This window comes from Chelonia mydas, chromosome 10 (genome assembly GCF_015237465.2).
Source record: "Chelonia mydas isolate rCheMyd1 chromosome 10, rCheMyd1.pri.v2, whole genome shotgun sequence".
Taxonomy (NCBI): domain Eukaryota; kingdom Metazoa; phylum Chordata; order Testudines; family Cheloniidae; genus Chelonia; species Chelonia mydas.
This window is the reverse complement of record NC_051250.2, coordinates 70,708,721-70,733,559: the sequence shown is the minus strand read 5'-3', so window position 1 is coordinate 70,733,559 and position 24,839 is coordinate 70,708,721. Positions and strand designations below refer to the sequence as shown.

Here is a 24,839-nt window from a genome sequence, read left to right as displayed (position 1 = left end):
GCGTTTCTCCCATTTTCAAAATGAATTTTTGGGGCATGACAGCAAATATGGAATCAAATTAAGAAAAGCAGGGTAAGTAATTTCTCCTGTCATTTACTTTGCAGTTAGAGTGGGTGTCTGCATCCAGGGAGTTTTAAACACCACCAGCTTTTCAAAATAGCATTTCAAAGAACTGTGAGATTGTAAACATCTGTGAATTAAATAAAAAACAACCAGTAGCTAGAGATATACAAAAGCAACCTCTCTAGCCATCTGTATAAGTGTTTTGATACTGCAAAAGTACTAAATACTGGGGAAGTACGCTAAATGTGCATCTATTTCTAACAGAATAAAATTTTCTTTTCATAAATGCCCTAAGTATCATAGAAGGGTTGTTTTATTAAATCTCTTTTAAAGTTCTGGACTCCAATTTAAGTGCCACTTTCCTTTTAAAATTCATTTCCCCTCCCCACTGCCCCTCTGATTTTTGTAAACAGGTCTAGCTAAGGGAAAACGTGATACAAGCAGCCGCAAAATAGTTACAATCATCTTTAAGGAAGTCAGCAGCTAACACACCTCCCTCCCTCCCTTGCCCAAGCAATCTGACTTCCTCTCCCAATAGTCTGTCGTGGCAAACTGAGCAGACCAGTGTGCAGTCACTATGGACTAATACGCGTAGAAAACAGCTCTCCTGTCCCTGAGAAATCATGTCGGTGAAACGGTGTAGATTTAGTGAATTACCTGAAATAACAGTGAGACTAGTAGGACTTACGCATTGGGAGGTAAGAACTTAACTGTTACTTCACACTGAAATCTGATGCTTAAGTACGCTGCCCAGTGAACTGGTTCCTTCAACCATGCTGCTGGTTTTTTTATGGAAGAAAAATGTTTCTATTTTCATGCTGTTATTTGAAGGAAGCTTCAGTAATGTGTAGTGTAGAAAGAACATTTCATTTTAAGGTAATGCTTTGTGATGTGTTATGAAACCCACCATATGAAAGTTTTCAGAGTAGCAGCCGTGTTAGTCTATATCTGCAAAAAGAAAAGGAGGACTTGTGGCACCTTAGAAACTAACACATTTATTTGAGCATAAACTTTCGTGAGCTACAGCTCAAGACTGTCTCCAGGGCAAACAGCTCACACAGGTTCCACCTTCCTGGGCCTGACCTCGGAGCATTCAGCATCCTCTGCCCCTCCGTGCGCTTCCCACAGCGAGTCTGCCCAGGGTTTGCTCCTGGAGAAGCCAGAGGGTCCTGCACCCCAACTTCGCAGTCAGACATATGACATATGAAAGTTGGCTTTTTGCTCACTAAAGGTAGTGCAGTATTTCCTGTGTCTAACTGAAATCATTAAGTTTTTTTAAACATTTTTTCTTTCTTTATAAAATCATAAAGGACGGTTAATATCCCAGACCCCAAAATTACCAAATTGCAAAAACCTGTCTTTAAATACCAGCTGCACTCCCTGGGAAGTTATTAAAGTTAATCTCGTTTAGCATTGCTAGGAGTGTTTAAGTGTTCATAGAGGCCTAGGGTCTGGCTGAGAGTAAGATCCTTCCCTTGGAGGTCTGAGTTCCTCAGAGTCTGACATTCAAGCAAACCTTTTGGTCTTGATTTACTACCACTCTTACAGAGTATAAGTCCCGAGCCCCTTCCAAAGTGAACTCTGCTGGATTTGCACAGTTCAGCAGACTGTGGGTGGGACATGGAGCCTTTCACCTGTAGGTCACAGGGTTCTAATCCAATCTAGATGATCTAGGGGACTGCTGGCAGTTTCAGGTTTGTCTGCCCCAGATACCATTGTCCCATTTAATACTGCATCCTAAGTATCTTTCATTTCTGTGGATGTAATACTGAGAGGGGCTCTGGGGCCAGTAATGGAGATAGTCAACTTTAGTTTAAAGGCGGTATAGGGATGGATTCAGCTTTGGATTCACAGAGAGACAGACAGAAATGTTAAACTTGTTACTAATTATTTGCATGTGACATCAAAGGCTCAAAGGTTTCAGAGTAGCAGCCGTGTTAGTCTGTATTCGCAAAAAGAAAAGGAGTTCTTGTGGCACCTTAGAGACTAACCAATTTATTTGAGCATAAGCTTTCGTGAGCTACAGCTCACTTCATCGGATGCATTCAGTGGAAAATACAGTGGGGAGATTTATATACACAGAGAACATGAAACAATGGGTGTTACCATACACACTGTAAAGAGAGTGATCACTTAAGGTGAGCTATTACCAGCAGGAGAGCCGGGGGGCGGACCATTTTATGGTGATAATCAAGATGGGCCATTTCCAGAAGTTGACAAGAACGTCTGAGGAACAGTGAGGGGTGGGGGATAAACATGGGGAAATAGTTTTACTTTGTGTAATGACCCATCCACTCCCAGTCTCTATTCAAGCCTAAGTTAATTGTATCCAGTTTGCAAATTAATTCCAATTCAGCAGTCTCTCCTTGGAGTCTGTTTTTGAAGTTTTTTTGTTGAAGAATTGCCACTTTTAGGTCTGTAATCAAGTGACCAGAGAGATTGAAGGCTCAAAGTTTTCCTCATGGTGACTGCAGAACTTGTAGTCACTGTCCTGGTATTAACTGCTTTGTTGGTGTTCCTCAGGCCTGCTGCTGAGCAGCAGGAGGGCTCTTTTGTTTGTTTATTTAGACCTCTATTGGAAAAATGTTTAGCTCCAGGCGTGTTACATATCATTTAACAACATATAAATCCACAGAAAACCTTCATAATTTCACTTTCGCCTCCATGATGTCTTCTCTTACAAAAGCCATCATGGTCTCAATAATCCATTGAGACAGAAATGATTATTGTTGAGATGATAATGGGGGTCGCATCGTGTAATGAGCAGTTACATTTTTTGTGTGTGTATGTGCAGATATATATTTGCTGAAGGGTTGAATATTACTCAGATTTGTATTTTGCATGTGCAGCTCCCATGAAGGTGGCAGTGATGCAGGCCACATAGTAGAGAGCTAAAATGCCTGTGTTTGTTGTAAGTTAAGACCCATATTTAATGGAACTTCCAAACATAGAAGGAAACCAACATATTGTCACTTCCTATATTATTTCATCATCTCAGTATTTAGTCATCTGCTACCTTAGGGTGTGCAAAATGGGAATGTTTGCATTTTCTGTGATTTAGTTTGAATCACCCATTAAGCTTCAAGATTGTGAGGGAACTTCAAGCCTGCATATTTAAAGCAGCATAATCTTGCTGATATAACAATCTCTTTGGGGGAAGGAGGAGAGACCCTTCTGAAAATCAGAGCGGATGGGCCTGAAGGCTTTGCTAGTCAGCTTGCCAAAAGCGGCTGTGCTCTGGATTCCCAAAGTGAGAGTAACCAGTGTGGCCTCTTTAACGTTTTATATAATGCTTTGATGCTAGTCTAGCTATGTATCTGACCAGTCTTATCTCCACTGCTATCAAGACATGGGGAACTCAGAACCTAGGCTTTGCAAAGCAGCCATCATCTGCCTTTACTGGTCTCTGCAATTAACACATAGCACAATGAACAAGCCGGTACTGGGTAACCTGGAGTCCCATTTAGCCATAGTTCAGTAAGTCAACCTACTCTACTGTACTATGGATAGAAAGTTTCTGAAAAATCCATTTCCCCAAGGAGATTATTCACAGCTGATTGAATGAAACTGAAGAAGGCAGCTCAAACTAGTGAAGAGGAAAATAAGGAAGAGAATTCTATCAGCCCACCCCAAAATAAAGGTCCGTCTTTCTCCTTTAAAATACACTTAAAAAATTAGTTTTTACATTGGCCGTAAAAATTAACTTCACGTTGAAAGTTTGGCCTACACAAAACCTGTTATTTTAGTTATGCAACAATCCGTTGAAAGTGCTGAAGAGATTGAGTTTTCTCAGGGTGCCATTTAGTAATGATCAGAACCAGGGCATTTGTTTAAAGACAAAGATGGGAAGAAACAGAGATGCTTTGATGAGAAGAGACCTAATTTCTTGAGCTGCTGTACTTGTAAAATGCCTGTGTAGAGAGAGGACAGAGGAAATCCATAGTATTAATGCTTTTCTGCGAAGGTCATAAATTTGCTTCCCTAGCTAAGATCTATGAAGACATGTGGCTATTGGTAAGGTGTGTATGGATCAACGTACTCATAGCTCCAACCATGGGGGATTTGTCACTAGACTCTACTGGTCCTTTTTCCCTTTTCAGGAAAAAGAGAAAGATAAGGAGAAGACTAAAGAGAAGGACAAAGATTCCAAGGAGAAAGAAAAAGACAAGAAGATGTTAAATGGACACCTCTTCAGTGCAGCCCCTACTGTGGGTCCAATCAACTGTTACCACTGTATGAAACCTTTCAACAAAGATTCATACCTCTGTGCAAGTAAGTAGTTTTTTCTTTGTGTTCCACTGTTGGTGGAAAGCCTGTCAGCCAGAATCAGGATGCTCGTCATGGACCTTTTGCTTTATTCCCCCTACAAGTTTGAGAATTCTGATCAGGGAGAACCCGATCTGATTAATGTCTCAACCTTTCATGTCAAGTAGCAAGGGTTCAAATATGACTCTCAAGTGAAATGGAGATTGATTTTCAATCTAATTCATAGCTGATGTTTGGCCCAGTTTACAGGTATGATGCTGTTCAGTATAGTCATCTGTATCTGTTTAGAGGTAATAGATCAGGACTGTGGTATATTACTAGTGCTTGGGACTGAGATGCATTGTTATATAGCTTTTGGGGGTGATAGGGAAAGCTAGCTTGCATCATGACTGTTTAGTTTTCCATTTTAACTTCAGGAAAAAAAGAGCTCTCTATCCTATCCCTAGCCTGCCTCCTGCTTTAGCTCCAGCAAATATTGATTCAGTGTTCCAGTGAAATCTCGGTGGTAGCAACACAACATTTTGAAATTGGAACACACTCCCACTTTTCCCATCACATATGTGCAAGGTGATGATGGTGTGTCTCAGATCAAAGGACTGCCTTTTTTTTTTTTTTTGCAAGCTAAGTTGGTTGTAGCAGTTCTATTTAAACAGCTTTCAGACCTGAATAAATCCTGTGCTCTAAAGGTTAAGAGTAGCTGCCCTACTCATTGGTGCATCTTACCATGCATTCAGGTGCTTTTGGTAAGGGGAATTTCCAGGTCCCTGAGATGTGCTTACTTGTTGCTGATGCATCAGGTACAAACCTTGCCGGCCAAAAACAAAAACCAGGTAGTTTATCTATTCCCTGCCTAGTAGTAGCTGTTGGCTTGGACTAATGTAGTCTCAAGGGATAAGAATATAATGCTGAAAACACTATATGAACAACAGCTATTTATCGATGCATGCGTAGGGTGAGTATTAGTGGGGAAGGCGTAGACATATAAATGCATTGGTGTTGCAGAATATGTAATCCACACTCTGTAGGTATAAGGTAGCTAGGCTTGGCCACATTCGATTTTAATAGATAACTGTCGGTAAATGTCGGTTTCAGCTGCCACGCTGAAATCAAAGAAAAAAAATATCTGTTGGTACCAGCCTGCCTGCGGGCAGCCCTCTGAGTGAGTGGGTCCACGACAATAAAGCTCTCCTGCGCTGCCTCAGGGCCAACGACACGTGATCCCTGCAGGCGCAAGGTGTGGTGGAGAGGCCACGGTCCTGACAGGGCAAAACAGATACCCCTGGCCAGGACTGCGAGGAGTCGTCGTCATCGTCGTCCCTGGCTGCGGAGGTAGCCACTCTGCTGTCTCTGCAGCTGGGGACCCGTTCCTCCTCCTCGAGGTACTGACCAAGGTCAGTGGGGGGAGTCTCTGCTGTTCCCCACTAGGACTCCAGCCTTCCCCACACCATGTATGTGCAGGCATCCAGTGTCACTGGCCACACAACTTTGCCGGGAGCCCTCTACAGCTACACTGTCATGGCCCCACTTGCTCACTCACCAGCCAGGAGTGTGGAAGCTCTCCCAGGGCTGGAACTGTTCAGCAGCAGGGTGGCTTCCCCTCCAGCTGGCAGCTTGTCCTCCTCCTTACAGTCCTGGCTGGGGTTCTCTTTCCGTTGCACCATGATGACTGCAGCATCCCCCTGCACAGGGACACCTCTTCAGCCCAACTGTCAGCACTGCCCTTAATCCAACTCTACAGCTGTAAAAATAAAAGTAGTTACAAATAGAAAAAAAAAAGTTAAAAATTGGGGAGGGGAATCGTCAACTAAAAATGGATAAAAATCATCAAAATTAGAAAAAAATCAAATTTTGCCAAGCCTAAACGGAGCATAGACAGCATGTTGGCCACTGGGAGATACGGGCTTCTATTTAAATTAGTTTGATGTTCTTGTTCTAGCCCCTAAGCAAAATGTTCTTCACATTACAGTCCACCACATGAAATTCAGTAAAGTTGTCAGACTTAGTTCAGCAGAGACCAAAACAGTCACTCCTTCAGTTTACAGTTCAAAACCGCAGGGTATTTAGAAAGCTGCCCTGTGCTGTTGATCGCTTGCTGTTGAATCAGTGATAATTTTTATCCTCATGTTTAGAAACAATACAAAGTATTTACAAGTACCTCTCCTGGTCGAAAGCAGAGGCCACTGGCTCTCAGTCTGGTGCTTGGCTGCTGATCTGAGAACTGCTCAGCATGTGCTGCCTTTCCATTGGGAGAGAGGCTCTGGCCCTAAACTACTGCAAAATAGGAAGCTGTGAATGGCCTGTCCTCCTAGAGGATGCAGACTGCAGCATTCACCCATTTGGCAGGCAGCACAAGGACACTCAACTGCAATAGATGACCAGCGTCTAAAAATGTTGCAGGGAGGGAAGGGAACAATAACTAGTTGTATCTCTAGAGTCAGAAGCAGCTTTGGAGTTTCCTGAAGGAGAAAGGACAGCAGCACGATTGTATGAAGCCTGGTCCGTGTTAACCTGCCAGGAAGTGGAAAATTTTAACAATTATGTGTGCTTAAATCCATCCTCTCCCCTCCTATGCTTATTTTTTAAATCCTCCCAATCCATTTAGGGTACAAAACATCACCTGATTTAACTTGTTACGTTCTGATGAGCTTAAATTGCTCCAGAAAGTAGCTGCTAATAAATTCCTGGCAGTCTGTGGACCTGTGCAGATAGGGATACATGTTCCATGCCAAAAAAATTAACATTGTCCTGGATGTACTTGTATGAGTTGCATTTCCTTTCGGTATACAGGTTTAAACTGTGCAAGGTTTATTTTAAGTTAATATGCATGCACACAGCATAGGGTGTGGCGCACAATGAAAATTGCTGAGGGTTCTCTCCTAACAAGACAAATATAGACACAGAAAAGTAAGATGGCTATCGCTATCAAAGAAAGGTATTAAACATCTTTGCTACACAATGACGGTAGCTGCTTCCCTGCAGTCAGTCACGGCATGCAGAGAGCAAGGGGAAGATTTTCAAAGATACAAATGGGTATCAGGTGCCCAGATTCTATTTACTTTCATGGAAGTTGAGTATCTAGCTGCTCTTTGTGCCTTTCAAAATCTCCTCCTACATATGCACATGTGAAATCTCTCTCACTTAAGCATTGTGCCTAAATATACATCCTGTGTCCTAGCCAAGAGTCATAGAACCATAGGGTTAGAAGGGACCGCAAGGGCCATCTACTCCATTGTATGATGTCCACTGTAAAGGATGCTATAACATGGGCATAAGTTTTGTGTGATTGTATTTTTATTTTTTGCTTCGATGGGTGTAAGTAATCCAGCCTTACTTGACTTAGGGATTGTCTGCACTGCCCGACATGTTGGACTATGGGGGTGCGAATAGCAGTGCATTGTTACTTCCTCGTGTGGACGCTGCAGGCATGAACTAAGATTCCTAGTTTGTGTTAACATAGTTCTCTTCAAACAGGACTTCTAATTTATGCCCGCAGTGTCCGCACAGGGATGTTATAGTGCAGCGTTAGAGTGCACACGGCTATTCAAGCCCACCATAATCTGTATGGTGGCACGCAGTACACTGTAACATACTGTAGATATAGCCTTAAGATACATCTACACTGCACACTTTTGGGGCAGCATCTGGGGTACATCCCACAGAACTCCCCTAGCACAGGTAAAAATAAATAGCATTAAAGGTGGCGAAACATGGCTTAGGCAAGTAAAGACATGTCTGAAAGGTATGGGTATGTATGCGAGTATGTACCCTACCTGCTCTTTACTCGCCAACGTCATGTCTCCTCGTCTACACTGCTAAAAATAGCTGTGTCCCACTTCTGGCGCCTTTCCTGCCACAGAAATAGATTTCCCTCAACAAGGGAAGGCTCTGGCGGCAGGAGGTAGTGGAAAAAAGTTTGGGTAGCTTCCTGCTGCAGAATAGGAAAGGCTCTGGCAGGGGGGAGAGGTTCCACCAGCTCCCTGCTGCAGGAGCATTTCCCTTGCACGGGGAAAGGCTCCGGCAGGGTAGGGGCATCAGGGAAAGGCTCTGGCAAAGGCCCACCTATCCCCACTGACTCTCCCAACCAAAACCTTTCACTGACGTGTGTAGCTACAAATGACAGTGTGAACGCAGCCTGCTTTTCACTGACGTGTGTAGCTACACATACACTACATGCCACCACTGGTGATGTGTAGTGTCGGTGTAGCCAACAGCTTCTGTCAAAATTAAAGTAATGTACAGTGTACGTTAGCTCTCTGTAGAACACGTGGAATAGTCAGTAGGCCAGATGAAGCCTAAGAATCAAATATTCGGTCAGGGTGTTTTGTGTCAGATTAAAGTCACACTGGTTTTAGGGGCCTGGTTCGTTTGCAGTACTTGCTTCATTTTGCAACTTGCAAAACTCTTTCCAAAGAGAGGAAGCGTATTGTTTTGGGAAATGGGATGCAGCACATCAGTGTATGAAACTTTCAAGCCAAGCAGCAAAGTGTGTTTTTGTGACACCAAAAGAAAGTCGTCATTATGGAGGTGCCAGTAGCAAGTTCATAGTTAAAGTTGTGTTGAGTTTTGCACAAAAAGTAGAGATTCAGCCTCTTGAGTATGTCACACATTTTCACTTCCATATATTCTGTGTAAAACAGTTGCTGTCTGATTTTTTTATTCGGATGATTTGGCTGGTTTTTGTGGCTTTCCTCCGTCGTTTTGTTCCTCTTCTGTTAATGGAGCCCTTTGGTTTGTGCACAGAAGGAATACTAGATTTGTATGTCAGTTGGGGATGATTGCCACTCATGTATTCCAGCCTGGGTTATATCAGAGGACACCAGCCAGTTTCCACGTCTCACAAATTAAACCAGTTCTTCATCTTGATGATGACAGTCTGCTGATGCCCTTTTCAAATGACTAATACTCAACAGCAATGGTCCAGAGTCCCGTTGTTCACAAAGCACTTGTTGCTTCAGGCTCTACTACTTTTCTGCACTAATGGCCAATATTTGCTGTGGTAGTTCTTAAGAGAGTAGACTTTTAAAAAAAAAAAAAACATCTGCAGAGCTTTGGCCTATTGTTATAGATGTTTCTAAAGGTCAATTTTTGAATAATTCTGGCCTTTTTTTCCCCTTTCATTTCTTTTTTTAATATAAAATACCAGCCTGGGCAAAGCAGAAATTTTCCCTTCTGTAATTATTAATGGTTTTGTAATTAGGAGGTGAGGGGAGCTGAAGAATCTCCCTGCAAGGCTGAAACTTGTTGCTGGTCCAGAATTTCCATATAAAAGTATCCAGTGACTTTTGCACCAGTTAAAGTGAATTAATAACTGCTGCCTGGCCAGCTCCCAGCTCCTATCTTGTCCTAAGTGCTTGGGTTTTTATTGTAGAGATCAGCTGAGGAAATGACATTTGGGTCTGGATTTGGTTTAGGCTAGGGTTTGAAATACAGATTCGAGGCCAAATCAGGGCTTGAGTTTGAATTTGACGGCACTGAAATCTCACAAGCTGTTCTGACAGGATGTCCGTTCCAGGACAGCAGAAATCTTATGGAATCATTTGAGAATTTTTGAGAGTTTTCTGCCATCGTATGTGGTGGGGCAATCACAGTATTATCTGTTTTTGAGAGATTTTTAGCTCCATCAGAGCTAGGCCCAGAACCAGAATTGGAGGGGCAGGTTTGACTCAAGGGAGTCAAACCTGCCCCTCCAGAAGTGCGAAGGGATTCAGATTTAGAGATTCTTCCCTCTCATAAAAGGTTTTTGTTGTTGTAGTTTCCAGGAGCTTCATTTGTGAGATGTGTACAGGGTTGGAGGGGCCAAGGGGATTACCTAAAGTGGGGTGGGGCTATTAGTACTTTTAACTCAAATAATTGGACTATAATATTTCTAGCTTTTTACTTACTTGGGTCTCTCCTGCTTTATTAGTCATGGAGACTTATGCTATCCACTAAGGTGATGGCAACTCATTGTAAAAGCATTTTCTCGCTAGACAGCATACCAAACGGAAGTGGCTCTAGCCTTGTAAGAGACTTCCCAACCTCCTAAGTAGAGTATGTATAGGAAACCTTACGTGTGTTCAACCTCAGACAAGTTCTGACTTTGCATGTCCTGGTAGTCTAGCAGGATTGGCAATGCTTTCAGCCTTGGTCAGGCCAGGGCCAGTCTCAACTCCCCCAGTGGCATCACTTCACTCAATTCAAGAGCATCATTGAGCAGCAAGATTAGGGATTCTTGACCAGTCCTCCTGTGGCTGTGAGGATCATAGGAGATGTTACTACAAGCATGAGCAAGGAAAAAGGGGTGTTGTATCAAACAGGAAGGAGAGGAGTTCTGAGGCAAGAAAGAGACAGAAAGTTCTCTGGGGTCCGTTGCAGTTTTTTCCCTTGATCCGAGATGTGATCATCTTTATGTTTTTACACAGCACAGCAGGTTTTTGTCTTTCTGTTTCATATGTACAGGAAATTGTGGGAAGTCAACAAAAGAGCATAAACCCTAACGCCCATTACCGCTGTGAGACACATTCAACATGCATGCACATCCTTCCATTTAGCAGACACATATCTGTGAACTTAATGATGATTTGGGCCTTTTTGTTTGTTCGTTCAGGGGTTTCGCTATTTCTGGTTTTATTAGAAGCCTTTTTAAATATATTTTGCGAACTAAATATTTAAAATGGATTTCCCTGTCTAAACAAAAGTGACCAGGTATATTTGCTGAATCTAGTTATATTGAGTTTCATCTGAATGTTTTTAGGCTGGGGATTTTCAAGGAGTTAGTTAGTAACCAAAATCCCATTATAAATCAGTGTGTGATGGACATGTTACTCCCTGCGCCCCCTTTGTAGAGCCCAGCCTTAATGGACAGCTTATCTCCAGGATGATTAGGACAAAATCTAATGCACTGAGTGATTGGCTGACTCAGGGCATTAGGATGTGGAGCTTTTTCACCTCCAGGTCGCTGGGTCATGTGCAAACCGGGTTGGTATTAAGTAGTGAGTTGAGAGTTGTTACCCTTGGAACGTATCAGTGGCCTATATGAAATGAACTGAGGAATTCAGTCTAGGTGGACAAGAGTCTAAATCGCAAACCCAGTGTCCGGACTCTCATTCCTGTTACCTTCTCTGGCGTCTCTGCAGAGTAGTGGAAGATATAAATATAAAGCAGTGATCTTTTTTCATACTCGTGTAAGATTTTTTTCCCTGTTCCTTTCCTGCATCTGGTTTCCTGTCATTCTTGCTCTAATTAAGAAGATGTTTGTGTTTAAGGAGAATCTTTTGCTGTTATAATCGACCCCTACTTCTGCCTGCCTGTGAAGTCATAAGTCTTCAAGCATGTGCCTAGTTGTTCAGTGGCTCCTGTTCACCCCCTTATTTTTCATCTAAAGAATAACAAGCATCTTTGTGTAATTTGGGGCATAGTATGCTATTGATTTTTAAGTAGAACTCCCAGTCAGTTGAAATCTGTGTGGAAATCTTGTTAATCAATCAATCAATCATATGGCCTCGTTATCATGGAAGTCAGCACATTTGGCTATATCTAGAGCTGCTCTTCTAGTATATGAGTGGGAGTGACAATCCCTAATTGCTCCACAGTCTAGCATAGAAATGTAAGAGGAAATCAAAAGGCAAACTTCTGACCTGGCTTTTTGTGTGTGTGTTTTCCCACTTTACAGACTGCAATGCAATTGTTCACAAAGGCTGTAAGGAGAGTCTCATATCCTGTGCAAAAGTCAAAATGAAGGTGAGAGGCTTCATGTCGTCTGCTGAACATGACATTTATTTTGAAGCGTTTTAGCATGCAGACATCTTTTGCAACACGTGCAGGAATGGAATTTCCAGTCTGCTGGGCATAGCGTCATAATCGCCTGTTATGAGGGATCATTTTCCTCAACTCTCCTGAAATTTATGATACTCGCCCAAATTGTAGATTAATTCTGCTTCCCTTGTCTGATGTGACTAGGGAAAAATCATATTCTAAGTTTTGTAAAATGCAATTCTGTTTGTTTAGAGCCATGGGAAGACAGGGATGGGGACAAGTGGTGGAGGAAGAGGGAAACAAGGACTGGGACTTGGAGCTGAGCACAGGGGAGGGGGAGGAGGTTGCTCATCTCCCTCTAGTGACTGTCCCATATAAAGGATGCCAACCTACTACTGCTGTGAGTTACCATGTGAGCCCAAGTGACAGGTCTGTGCTGTGGATCTATAGACTCCAGCAATGCTGCTGATTTTATATATATATATATATAATATGGGAGTCAATATGGTTTCACAATATAGAATTTGTTTTTTCTGTTTGATTTTAAAAAAAGCTAGGAAATTACTTACAAAAAAGCCTACTATATGAGAACATTGTGGTTGAAAAGTCAAGCACTCAAAAGTTAGGAAATGCCTGAATTAAGGTTTGCCCTCTGCAAACTTAATTTTCCTTCTTGTGCATATGCATGATGATACAGTCTTTACATGATCACATACTATATTTCCACAGGACCCCCGCTTCATTCAGTGCAGAGGATGGACAGTGCTCAGGAAATGAATCAGACTTGTGTAGTTAGTGTGGCTGCTGTACTTAGGATTCCTGGCCTCATTTGTTGTAGAACTTGGAAGGTGTGTGGTGAATGAGGCTGGGGCTTGCAGGAAGAGGAAGGATAGTCTTTTTGTTTAGTCATTCGAATGCCACCCAGCCTCTGCCACAGCGTTCCTTTGTGATGCTAGACAAGTCACTTAAACCAAACTTTTCTAACGTGATCCCTGTGTCCTTCCCTTTCTTGGTGCCTAACTTGAGATCCTGAGGTCTGATTTGCAGAATTCCAACTGAAGTCAGTGGGAGCTCTGTTCTGAAGAGATAAAGTGCTGTGTTCTCTGAAGAATCAGGCTACGGGCATCTCAAATCGGACACCCACAATTAATGGACACTTTTGACATTTCTGCTTCCGTGCTTTAGTTCCCTATCAGTAAAACGGTAAAAAAGAAGAAGAATTGAGTAAACTACTCTAACCTACACTCCATATTCCCCAAATCAGAAGAGTTTGCCCATATTTACCCTCCACTACACTCCTGGGAGTAATAATACCTTACCTCATGGGGTGTGTGAAGATCAACTAATTAACATTTGTGAAACACTCAGGTGCTACAGCACCATTGAGAAGGCCATCAGGAGATTAATACTTCTCTCTGCAGAGTAGGGTTTGAACAGGGTGCAGTAAGCACAGCGCGGAGCCATGCATTGTACAACGAGGATAAAACAGATATTGAATAGCAGTTTGTTAATGGAGCACCCCTTGTCCTGTGCACCTCTGTGTGACCCGAGTGAGCATGTACCATCCCCACCGAGCAACTGAGCATGCTGCAGCCCACAACTGCACTGGATTTCCCCTGCTATTGCTCCTCCTGGTACCAGGGGCCGCTGTGGCTATGGGCACAGGAACCCAGCGCAGGAAGATACTCTCTCCTGTGCCCTCCACACTCCCCTGGCAGCAGGGAAAAGAGGCCCGTCTGGAGTACAGCAGGGAGAGGAGTCGGGCCTGGGTGTGGTGGGCACAGTGAGCAGGGAGATTGGGATGAGGTTGCAATGAAATATAGAATAGCTCCCCAGTCTGTGAGCACCGTCCATCCTGTGCACTGAATGAGGCATGGATCCTCTAAAAAAAAAAAAAAAAAATAGCATCTGATCCTGTAATTAGACTGCAACATAATGCATGTGCACCATGGAGCCAAATTAAGGTCACATGGGCAACCTTAATTTTGGCATTTCTTAACTTTTAAGTGCTAGACTTTGCAACCTTAATATTCTTCCAAGGCAGTTTTTGTATGTTAATATAGATGAGCACCTCCGATTGGAATTCATGGTTGTCCCATGTGTGGGGAGCCCCCTTCCCATCCTGGTTCACCAAGCCACCATGCTCTTCTTGTTCAAGTCTTTCGCTCCGGTCCAATGTTCCCTCTAATTTTTGACAGGCCGCGTGCTCAGAAAGTTTCTTCTGTGCAAATTATTGTGCTTCTGTGCAAATTTTTGTGCACGTGGTGTTTTGCCGTGTGCGTGGGGGTTTAGGATCTGTGTGCGTGCGCACACACGCACAGCTTAGAGGGAACAGTGCTGTCCTGTCTTTCCATCGTAAGCTGTTTGAGGCAAGGACTGTGTTCGCTGTGCTGAGCACAGTTACATTTAACAGCTAGTCACTACAATTATGTATACTGTTCCCTCAATGATCCTTTTGGCTTTAATACGCTTCAGCTATCTAGCGATATCAGGATTATTGTCTCCCTATTTTACTTCTTATTGCAAATATTTCTCCATATTTGATTGCATACCTTGTGATGGCTCAGACTGTATCACCATGCTGAAGATAATGCTGCTTGTAGATGGGCACTGTATCTAGGATCTAAGCTGTTCTGAGGGAACTCAGAATGGTGTTACTGCGTAATTACAGTAAGGTGTCTGTGGATATACACGGCCCTTCGTTTATGTTGGGAGCGGGAAAAATTAAACCTATCTCTTTTTCTTTCAGCTACAAAAAGGGATGCTTCAGGCACACGATACCTCTTCGTTACCCACAGTAATTATGAGAAACAAGAGTAAGAAGCCTTCCCTTCCCTCTTTTTCTGGTGTAGCTCCTTAAAAGTTGCTATTTTTCATTGTATTCAGTATAATCTTTTACCCTCATGTTCAACTGTTATCCATTTCAATACGATGAAAGATAAAACAGTTTAGGATACAGGAATAAGTGATTATATCCTGTGTGATACGGAACGTTTGGGATTTTAGAGGCATTGCTCATGTTGTGCAAATGGTTGGCCCAGTTTTGTGGTACCCATATAACCTTATGCAGATACAAGCTATGGAAGAAAGAGGCCATGTTTTCAGTATTGGAGACACCGTATTTTTAGTGATCCAGCTCCTTTCTGTTGTTTACACAATGCAATGGAGCTAGATTTTGGCTGTAGCTGGCCAGCTGAGAATTCTCCTGGAGCGAGTGAGCTCTCGGCTGGAAAGATGACATCATAGGTGTTACCTGCGGTATTCATAAACTGTGAGAATGTTTAAAACAACATTGAACTGAGTGTTTTGTTCAATGGGGAAGTTAAAATGGAAGGGGTAGTTCCAAACTGGGCCATTTCAGTAAGCTGCTTTTGTCAGATGGACCAGCAGCATCACTGTGGGAAACAGGAAGGCTGAACAGGGAAAGAAAAAAGAGGGAGTGAGATGCGGTCGCTAGTGATGATGTGGAGAGATGACCAAGCCCTTCTGCATAACTGGAGGGTCTTTCTCTCTCCATCATGTGAACCAATGGATAGTCAGAAACTCAGTCCTAAGGGGGTCAGGGCAAATGGAGGGTTGGAAGAGCTCAAAGGAGGTGATAAGAGCACCAAGACGAGTTGCTGTAAGTGACTGTTTCGGTCATTTTGTAATAAAGTTCTGCTCAGCTTCCCATGAGAGTGTTTCTGGACTTGTGTATTCAACCCAACCCTCCCTTCCAGCAGGCACTATAGTGAGGAGTCAAAGGTCTTTCTTCCGACATTAGGAAAGCCCAGTGTTCCATTTGCTGCTCTGGTCACCACTTCCCTGCACAGGAACACAATCGAACAGTCTCACAGAAGATGATGACTGAGCATTTACATTGTTCATTTTTTCCTATATTGCCGTAGAAGTTATTTATACATAAGAATATTGTGTCTTAAGAGTTTGGAACTGCCCAGATAGGTCAAACAAATGTAAATTACATTGGTGTTCAGTGTAGGCTCCAGACTTACCTGGGGACTACTTCTGAAGTCTTACTCAGGCAGAACTACTAAAGTGAATGGAAATTATGTCCTGAGCAGGGATATGCAGAATGGGCCATGCGTTAACAAACCAGTAAAGACACAGAATGAGGCTAGATTTCAGTGGAGCTATGACAGTTGATACCAGCTGAAGAGGTGATTATTTCTAAGCAAAGAGGAAGTGAATTTTGAGAATCTTGCTTGGTCGAGTCATCATAATGCGTTAGCAAGGAGTTTGGATGGCGTTTCTTACCAGATATCTGTCATTTCTCTTCTAGCCTCACAACCTAAGGAGCGCCCTCGGTCTGCAATACTTGCCCCTGATGAAAGCACCGTAACCTCAATATTCAATAACAGGAGATCACAGCAGACTACAACACTTTCAAAAAGCGTCTCAATACAGAACATTGCAGGGTAAGCCTCTGTGTGTATGTGTGGTATACATACAGTATGCATAGTGTAAGCAACCTACATTATTCCCCATATTTCATTAGGAATAAATTTATGGGTGTGTGTCACGTAGATTGATGTATAAAATATCACAACATATACAGAAAGACAAATACCACATACTGTCTGAGAAAAGGGGTCAAGATGCAGTTGCTGTGAGAACTATAACTTCAAATTTCCTGTGTGTTGGGAATTAAAATTTTCAGAAGTTTGCATGTAATGCAGCCATTCAAGCTAGTAGAAGCTGCATACCATCACACATCATCATACATTTTGTATATATGTATAAAATAATTACACACACACGCACAGAATGCTGCTATACATAGAGTTTCCATGATCATTAATTCTCTCTTCCATTTTCCCTAACACCAGTGATTTTAGAAAACTGTGTTGGATATGTGTTTGCAGAGCTGTGAAGGGGAAAATTATCAAAAGGCTTAGTTTAGAAAAACATCCACAAGATTAACTGCTTATCCAAATGTTAGATGAATTTCATTCAGCTAGAACTTTGCATATACAGACTCTCTTGAGAGATTTCCGATATTCCTCAGCATTAGCTGAGCTGGAAATACAGTATCTTGAAAATAAGGCGGTGGAATGGCAATACAAAAATGAAAATAATTAAATTAAGTTTACCAAACTCTTTCAGACCTCAAATATTCACTTCAGGTTTTAGGGAAATGATTATTTCAGTTAGAAATGTAGATGATCCAGTTTGTTGAGCCCTAATTTGTAGTTATTAGCATTATATATAAAATATATAAATACATGTGCACACAATATATATACCTGTGCATAATCAGCAACACTTAGTGCAGCTTTCAGTTTTATTTAAAATTATATTTGTTTTGTGTACTTCAAAAAATGATTGATTTGAATTTTGGAGTCCTGAATGGGGTTCTGCATTTCCTTTTTTCTGCAGAGTTGGCAGTGATGAAAGCATAGTACATACTTGGAAATTCCTGTCACAGTCAACAGACTCTTTACATAAAATCAGCCGGGTGAATGAATCCACGGAGTCGCTAACTGATGAGGGTAAGAGATCCCAATGTATTCATCCAAACACAGAAGCATGGCAGATAACTGGTTCCTGCTTGTCTTGTAAACCAGAGTTCAGTATACATGATAGTTGTGGACTTGTTTGGGGCAACTAGCAAATAACCTATAAAAGTACTTTGCATTGTTTGGTACTTACCCAGTAAAATTCGATATAATTGTTTCCATGTCAGTAAAGGAGAGTAGATATGATGTTTGTGGCATTCAGAACAAAGCCTGAAGCTGTAGAAAGTCAATGGGAATTTCAGATGGGACCAGACATCTCTTTATGCTGCTTTTATGCAGGTGCAGACATGAATGAAGGACAACTCATGGGGGACTTCGAGATGGATTCCAAGCAGCTGGAGGCAGAATCCTGGAGTCAAGTAGTGGACAGCAAGTTTTTGCGGCAGCAAAAGAAGGATGTCGTCAAACGGCAAGATGTCATATATGGTGAGATGTGTATTGGTTAAAGAGAAGTGATCCAGTTTAGTTTGTAGAAACCTCTAGGTTTGGATGGTCTGTTCATATCTTTTAGTTTGTGACTAATTTGGAAATGTTAAGTCAAAGGGAGTTTGCCATTGACGTCACTGGGGCCAGAGTTTCACTCTTGGTGTTTACTGGAAATGAAGACCTCCAATACCATCTTACTAAGCTTTGGAATTCTGGATTTCACTTACCTTGAACCATCCAAACAAATTGTATCTCCTGGTTTGTTTGGTTGATGACCTTTATACACAGTTATCCATGAGTACAGAGTAGTCAATTACTTGTTTTAGCATCTTCTCCCCCTTGATATAAGAGTCCTTTTGTGCTGCACAGAAAAATAACTATATTGAGAAGAGCAACATAGTGTTTTGGTATTGTTATCTGTCCTTCTGCAGTGTTCAGATTCCAGCACAATGGTCCCCAGACTTTTTACCTTGCGCCCCCCTTGCTCCCTGCCCTCCCCCGCAACTGCAGTTGGGAGCCGGGCGCTGAGGCTGGGGCCAGGTCCGTGGCTGGGAGCAGAGCAGCAGCTGGGCTGGGACCGGGAGCAGAGCCGCAGCAGCTCCAGGGGCCAAGACCAGGGCTGCGGCTGGGGCCAGAGCGGGGCCAGGTGGCACTCCCTTCTTCCCTGTGTGGAGCTGGCTCAGGCCCCACTTCATGCTCTACCCTCCCCTCCCCCCCAAATGTTCCTCCGTGCCCCCCCTAGGGGGCAGGCCCCAAAGTTTGGGGACCAGTGTTCTAGCAGTAATGAGAGCGAGCACTTGTTCATATAAACAGAGTATGGGGAGGGCTGATCCACCCCCAAGCTAAGCCCTACCATGCACTTTGTAAAGAAAAAATGTTTTCACGTTGATGATCTAATCAGTAACTATTAAGAGGTAAAAAAAGAATGAAACTGGTATATATCAATGGTATTGGTGTTGCATTTAATGTATTATAGACTGTTTTCCCCTGAGTTCACATGTATAAATCCCAGTAATAGTAGTGCAAGTAACACACCTGTTAGAATGGGGAATTATGACCCCATAGCACTTTATTACATTGTTAGCTTCTATGAGCCCTTCTAACCAGCTAGATCTGGTGAATGCCTTTCCTTGTCTTAGCAATGCCAAGTTCTCTGGGTTGATACAGCGCCTTGTCCTAGAGGATAATAATTTTGACCCATGTGCTTCCTCTGTTGGACCTGTCCTTGTCTCATGCAGAACTGATGCAGACAGAGATGCATCATGTCCGCACTCTGAAGATCATGAGTGATGTGTACAGCAGGGGGATGCTGGAGGAGCTGCAGTTTGAACAGCAAATGGTGGAAAAGGTCTTTCCTTGCCTGGATGACTTGCTGAACATCCACAACCAGTTCTTCCAGCGGATTCTGGAGAGGAAGAAAGAGTCCCTGATGGACAAAAGTGAAAAGAACTTTGTTATCAAGAGGATAGGAGACATCCTGGTGAATCAGGTGAGTGGTGAGAGACACCTGCATGCCCTAAGCACAAGACTGCAAGCCAGGAACTCCTGACTTACAGTTCTCTCTCTTAGGGCAGGTCTACACTTAAACACGGCACTGGTACAGCTGCGCTGCTGTAGCGCTTCAATGAAGATGCTCTACACTGATGGGCGAGCTCTCTGCTGTCAGTGCAGTTAATCCACCTGAGCAAGAGGTGGTAGCTGCATCACTAGGAGATGCTCTCCCACTGACATAGCGCTGTCTACACACTACACATAGTGCTTAGGTCGGTGTGGATTTTTCACACCCCTGAGCGACATAGTTATTTATACTGAAGTAGTTCTGTAGTGTAGACCTGCCCTTATGCTGTCTTACTGGTGGCCTAAGGTGAGTCGCATCTCCTCTTTGGGTATGTCTACCCAGCAAAGAAAAACCCGGGTCTGGCCCATGCCAGCTGGCGCTGGCTTGTGGGGCTCAGGCTGTGGGGCTGTTTCACTGCTGTATAGACTTCAGGGCTCCAGCCCAAGACCAGGGTCTAGGACCCTATGGGGTGGGAGGGCCCCAGAGCTCGGGTTTTTCTTTGCTGTGTAGACATATCCTTTGTGCCTCCGCTTCCCCGCTTATACAATGGAGATGACAATAATTGTCCATCTTTGTCAAGCACTGAGAGATTTTCAGGTGAAAGGGTTGCTGTCAGGGTCGATGCCTGTTTTGTTTGTTTATGGCTCATGGGCGGAAAAGCATCAGCACTGGTTACGGTACAGACTGTAGTGTATGGGACTAAGCTGGGAAGCAGGGGATCTGGATTCCACTTCCTGGGTCTGCTGCTGATTTGCTCTGTGACTCTGGGCAAGCCGCTTCACACCTCTGTAGCTCTTTTTCCCTCCCTCTGGCCATCTTGTCTCTTTGGAGTGCCAGCTCTTTGTGGTAGGGTCTCTCGCTCTGGGTTTATACAGTGCCTAGTCTCCATTCTTTAAATTCCATCGATCTAGTTTTTTGAAAGCTACACTTCAGGCTAGATTTGTACTGACTGTGTAGCCGTCCTTTTCAGTGATGGATGGTGGGTGATGCCAAGTGACTGATCCCAAGAACTCAGTGAGGGGCCAAAAGTTTGTTCATGTCTTGCAGTTTTCCGGTGAGAATGGGGAGCGAATGAAGAAAACTTACGGCAAATTCTGCGGGCACCACAACGAGGCTGTCAATTATTTCAAAGACCTGCAGTCAAAAGAGAAGCGTTTTCAGGCATTCATCAAGGTAGGAACTGGTGGGGGATTTGTGGCTGACCCCCGCACGGGGTGCATACTGCACGTCGGCACATCTTGGAGGGCGCTTCAGCAGCAGCGTTTTAATTTACGTCTTGTCTTTTTAGAAAAAAATGAGCAGCACGGTGGTGAGGCGCCTGGGGATACCTGAGTGCATCTTACTAGTAACTCAAAGGATCACAAAGTATCCCGTGATACTACAAAGAATATTACAATATACCAAAGGTAGAGCCTGTTCCTTTTCCTAAGCACATTTGTTTCCTCTGTATCTTTCTCCAGGACCTTTCCCAGTAAAAGCGCCTAACTCAGAATCAGCCAGCTAGCCCAGTGTTTAGTGCCCAGCTTACTGCTGTAATTAGAGACCTGGATTTCATTTCTTCCAACAGGGTTTCAATCCTCAGGCTAGACAGGCCTGAGAGTGCTGCAGAGATACAGCACTCAGCCCCTGTAGAAGTGAAGTGCCTTGGTAGGCTCATCACTACAGCGATCTCTAGCTAATTATGGAGCAACATGCATGGACTCCAAAGACTCCTGTCTTGTCCACTTCGGATAGTGGCTGCGATAAAGGGCCTTGGGGAAGGGGCAAAATAAGGAAGAATAAGATTCTCAGATCTCCAAGAGGATTCACACACTCGCTTTGAACCTTTCTTCCATCCCAGGAATCCTACATTACCATACTTCTAAATACTGTATTCAAAGAACTTGGCCTCGAATATGACTCTTCATGAGTTATTTGTGATCAAGTGGTTACAGGTGATAGGTCCTCAATCAACTCTCTCGCATATTTCTCTGTGTCACGTAAGCACCTCTCTGATTCTGCATGATCAACCCATCAGGAGTGGCCACAGAATCTTAATGCCAGAGGGGATCAGGGTAGAATGGTAGAAACATGTGGGAATAGCCTGCAGAGCACATGCTTGCTATGTTCCTGGTTTCTCTCAGTCTCTCACTTAGAGAGCAAAAAGGCTCAGTTTACAGTTTAATCTCACCTGCTTTCTGCTGGTGCACTCTGTTTAATCTCTGTGGAAACCCTTTATTAGGTGAGGATGAGGTGTGGTTTATCTGTGCCACTTCATTTAAGATATGGTAAACTCCAGGGGTGTTTTTTATATGATTTCACCCACAAAATCCTCTGGAGAATGATGTATATGTAATGCTTTCTATTCCAGTTTATCAGCAGGTGTGCATCCTACAGATATGTCAGCTAACATTGATGAGCCAAGGAGTGGCAGAGACTGACCACTGTGTCTTTATCATCATTAATGTTCTATCATTCATACCTTTCAAAAGTTTTCAGATATTTTGTTCATTTTTTATAAAGTAAATTTATGTTCCCAAGGGACATTATCCTCCTCATACGTAGTCGTCTGTCTCACTGGCGTGGTTTATAGAAGTGTGAGTGAGCATCTCTGAATGTGAAATGTGAAACAATTTATTTCACAAATGTGTCCCTTCATCAAGACACAAACAGATGAAAATTTTTCTGCTACCGAAGGGGGACCATTAATCCAGACCCTTAAAACTCTCATTGCAGCTTTACTGAGTGTTCCTAAGCGAATCTGGTATTCAAAAATGGCTGCACCTGATATTCTCACATAAACGGCTATGTGCACAGGGCATCATAACAGCGCGCGCCCGTTTTTATACACGCGGTCAGGCAGCCATGCACGTGCAGAGGCTGAAAATGGGGTCCTTACTTACGTTGTCCTAGTTTGCCATAGCTTATGCAGAGTATATTTCCTATGGTTCCCCGTCACTGTCTTGGTGTCTGTTTAAGGTTTGTGACAAACTTTTCATTTCTTCCAAATGGAACTTGTCTTAGGAAGATATTTTAAAATAGCGCATCCATGTGCTATAGCGTTTGATGACTCACGGGTAAGGGAAAGGGGAGAAGTAAGAAGTTAGGCTCTGCATACTCACAATAAGGGTGAACTGAAATTGAAATCTCTCTTTCACTCCTGAAGAAAACGAAGTGGAACATCAAGACTTGACCCAGTCACTAAACCTGGTTAAAGATGTGATTGCTGCAGTCAATAGCAAAGTCAACAACTATGAAAAGAAAACGCGTCTTACTGAGATCTACACCCGGACGGACAGCAAGTCCATCATGAGGATGAAGAGCGGCCAGATGTTTGCCAAGGAGGACTTGAGACGTAGGAAACTTATCCGAGATGGGCCTGTCTCACTGAAAAACTCAGCTGGGAGACTGAAAGGTGAGAAAATCCTACAAATCATGCACCCAAAGGACGTACCCTCCCTGTCTCCAGATGATGGCAGGGCTCATCCATTTTATGACCTTCCACTTCATTCCCTTTCCTTTGGCTTGGTGGTTCCTCTGCCTTTTACACAGGGTTTCTTCTGAAATCGCTGGCCCATTTATTATTCATATTATTTTATTGATTTTTCTGTTTCTAGAAAGGTGCTGTCAAAGTAAAAACCATGAAAAATCCTTCCCTGTGCTCCTAGTAACACCCTAGATTACTGCCACAAATATTTCTGCTATTTCTGTTACTGCTCACCATTGATGCTGCTTATTTATTTACCTTCCAAGCTTTGCCCAGCAAGCTAAGTGATGAGTGTGATGGTGAATCCACCCCCAGAGAAGGGAAACCTTGCTCACTGTCATCTGGGCTTCACTTGCTCCTCAGCAGTCATGGAGGAGCTCATGATAGAACCAACCCCACTCTTCCAGTGAGCACCTCCTTGGGAGACCTGGGATCCAGACTAATAGAAAATTGGCCACCAAGAGTAAATTAAAAATGAGAGCAGCAGGGCGCAATAGTGCCGTTGCTGGTGTGAATGGTGATGCACAGCTGTTCGCTGAGGGCTTGCAGTGAGAGGGCTTCCATGTTGTGGCTCCAAAGAATATCTTGATTGTAGAGGTGGAAGTAGAAGGGTTTTTACCTGTGGATCCCTCCATATTCTGTGCCATTAGATTCCAAATATGCTATGATCTGTTCTGAGGGTTTGGAGAGGGAAAGTTTTACAGATGGTTTCTAGGTTCCTAGTAGGGCTGTCAAGCGATTAAAAAAATTAATCACGATTAATTGCATGATTAAAAAAATTAATTTCATGATTAAACAACAATAGAATACCATTTATTTTAAATATTTGTGGATGTTTACTACATTTTCAAATATTAATTTAACTTAGAACACAAAATACCAAGTGTACAGTACTCACTTTATATTTATTTTTGATTACAAATATTTGTACTGTAAAAAACAAAACAAAATTATTTTTCAGTTCACCTCACACAAATACTGTAGTGCAATCTCTTTATCATGAAGGTTGAACTTACAAATGTAGAATTATGTACAAAAAAACCCCATCAGTACTACTTCTTGTTCAGCCAATCACTCAGACAAACAAGGTTGATCACAATTTGCAGGAGATAATGCTGCCCGCTTCTTGTTTACAATGTCACCTGAAAGTGAGAACAGGCGTTCACATGGCACTGTTGTAGCTGGCGTTGCAAGATTTTTACGTGCCAGATGTGCTAAAGATTCATATGTCCCTTCATGCTTCAACCACCATTCCAAAGGACATGTTTCCATGCTGATGATGGGTTCTGCTTGATAACGATCCAAAGCAGTGCGGACTGACGCATGTTCATTTTCCACCATCTGAGTCAGGCGCCACCAGCAGAAGGTTGATTTCCTTTTTTGGTAGTTTGGGTTCTGTAGTTTCCACACCAGAGTGTTGCTCTTTTAAGACTTCTAAAAGCATGCTCCATACCTTGTCCCTCTCAGATTTTGGAAGGCACTTCAGATTCTTAAACCTTGGGTCGAGTGCTGTAGCTGTTTTTAGAAATCTCACATCAGTACCTTCTTTGCATTTTGTCAAATCTGCTGAGACAGTGTTCTGAAAACGAACATGTGCTGGGTCATCATCCGAGACTGCTATAACATGAAATATATGCAGAATATATTTAAAACAGAGCAGGAGACATACAATTCTCCCCCCGCCCCCCCCAAAGGAGTATAGTCATAAATTTAATTGACACATTATTTTTTTAACGAGCATCATCAGCACTTTCAGGTGACATTGTAAACAAGAAGCAGACAGCAGTATCTCCTGTCAATGTAAACAAAC

General features: G+C 43.0%; 1 protein-coding gene across 16 annotated transcripts in view; it reads left to right on the top strand.

The window, feature by feature from the left end:
• The window catches only part of AKAP13 (A-kinase anchoring protein 13), a 323,045-nt gene that overhangs the window by 274,381 nt on the left and 23,825 nt on the right, over positions 1–24,839 (top strand). For all 16 annotated transcript variants that reach the window (XM_043524664.1, XM_043524676.1, XM_043524674.1 and 13 more), the window contains 10 exons: positions 4,164–4,335; positions 11,981–12,048; positions 14,813–14,879; positions 16,343–16,478; positions 17,440–17,552; positions 17,859–18,005; positions 19,244–19,494; positions 20,611–20,736; positions 20,852–20,969; positions 22,709–22,957. In XM_043524664.1, the coding sequence (XP_043380599.1) occupies positions 4,164–4,335; positions 11,981–12,048; positions 14,813–14,879; positions 16,343–16,478; positions 17,440–17,552; positions 17,859–18,005; positions 19,244–19,494; positions 20,611–20,736; positions 20,852–20,969; positions 22,709–22,957 (1,447 nt within the window). The remainder of the gene's footprint in view (positions 1–4,163; positions 4,336–11,980; positions 12,049–14,812; positions 14,880–16,342; positions 16,479–17,439; positions 17,553–17,858; positions 18,006–19,243; positions 19,495–20,610; positions 20,737–20,851; positions 20,970–22,708; positions 22,958–24,839) is intronic.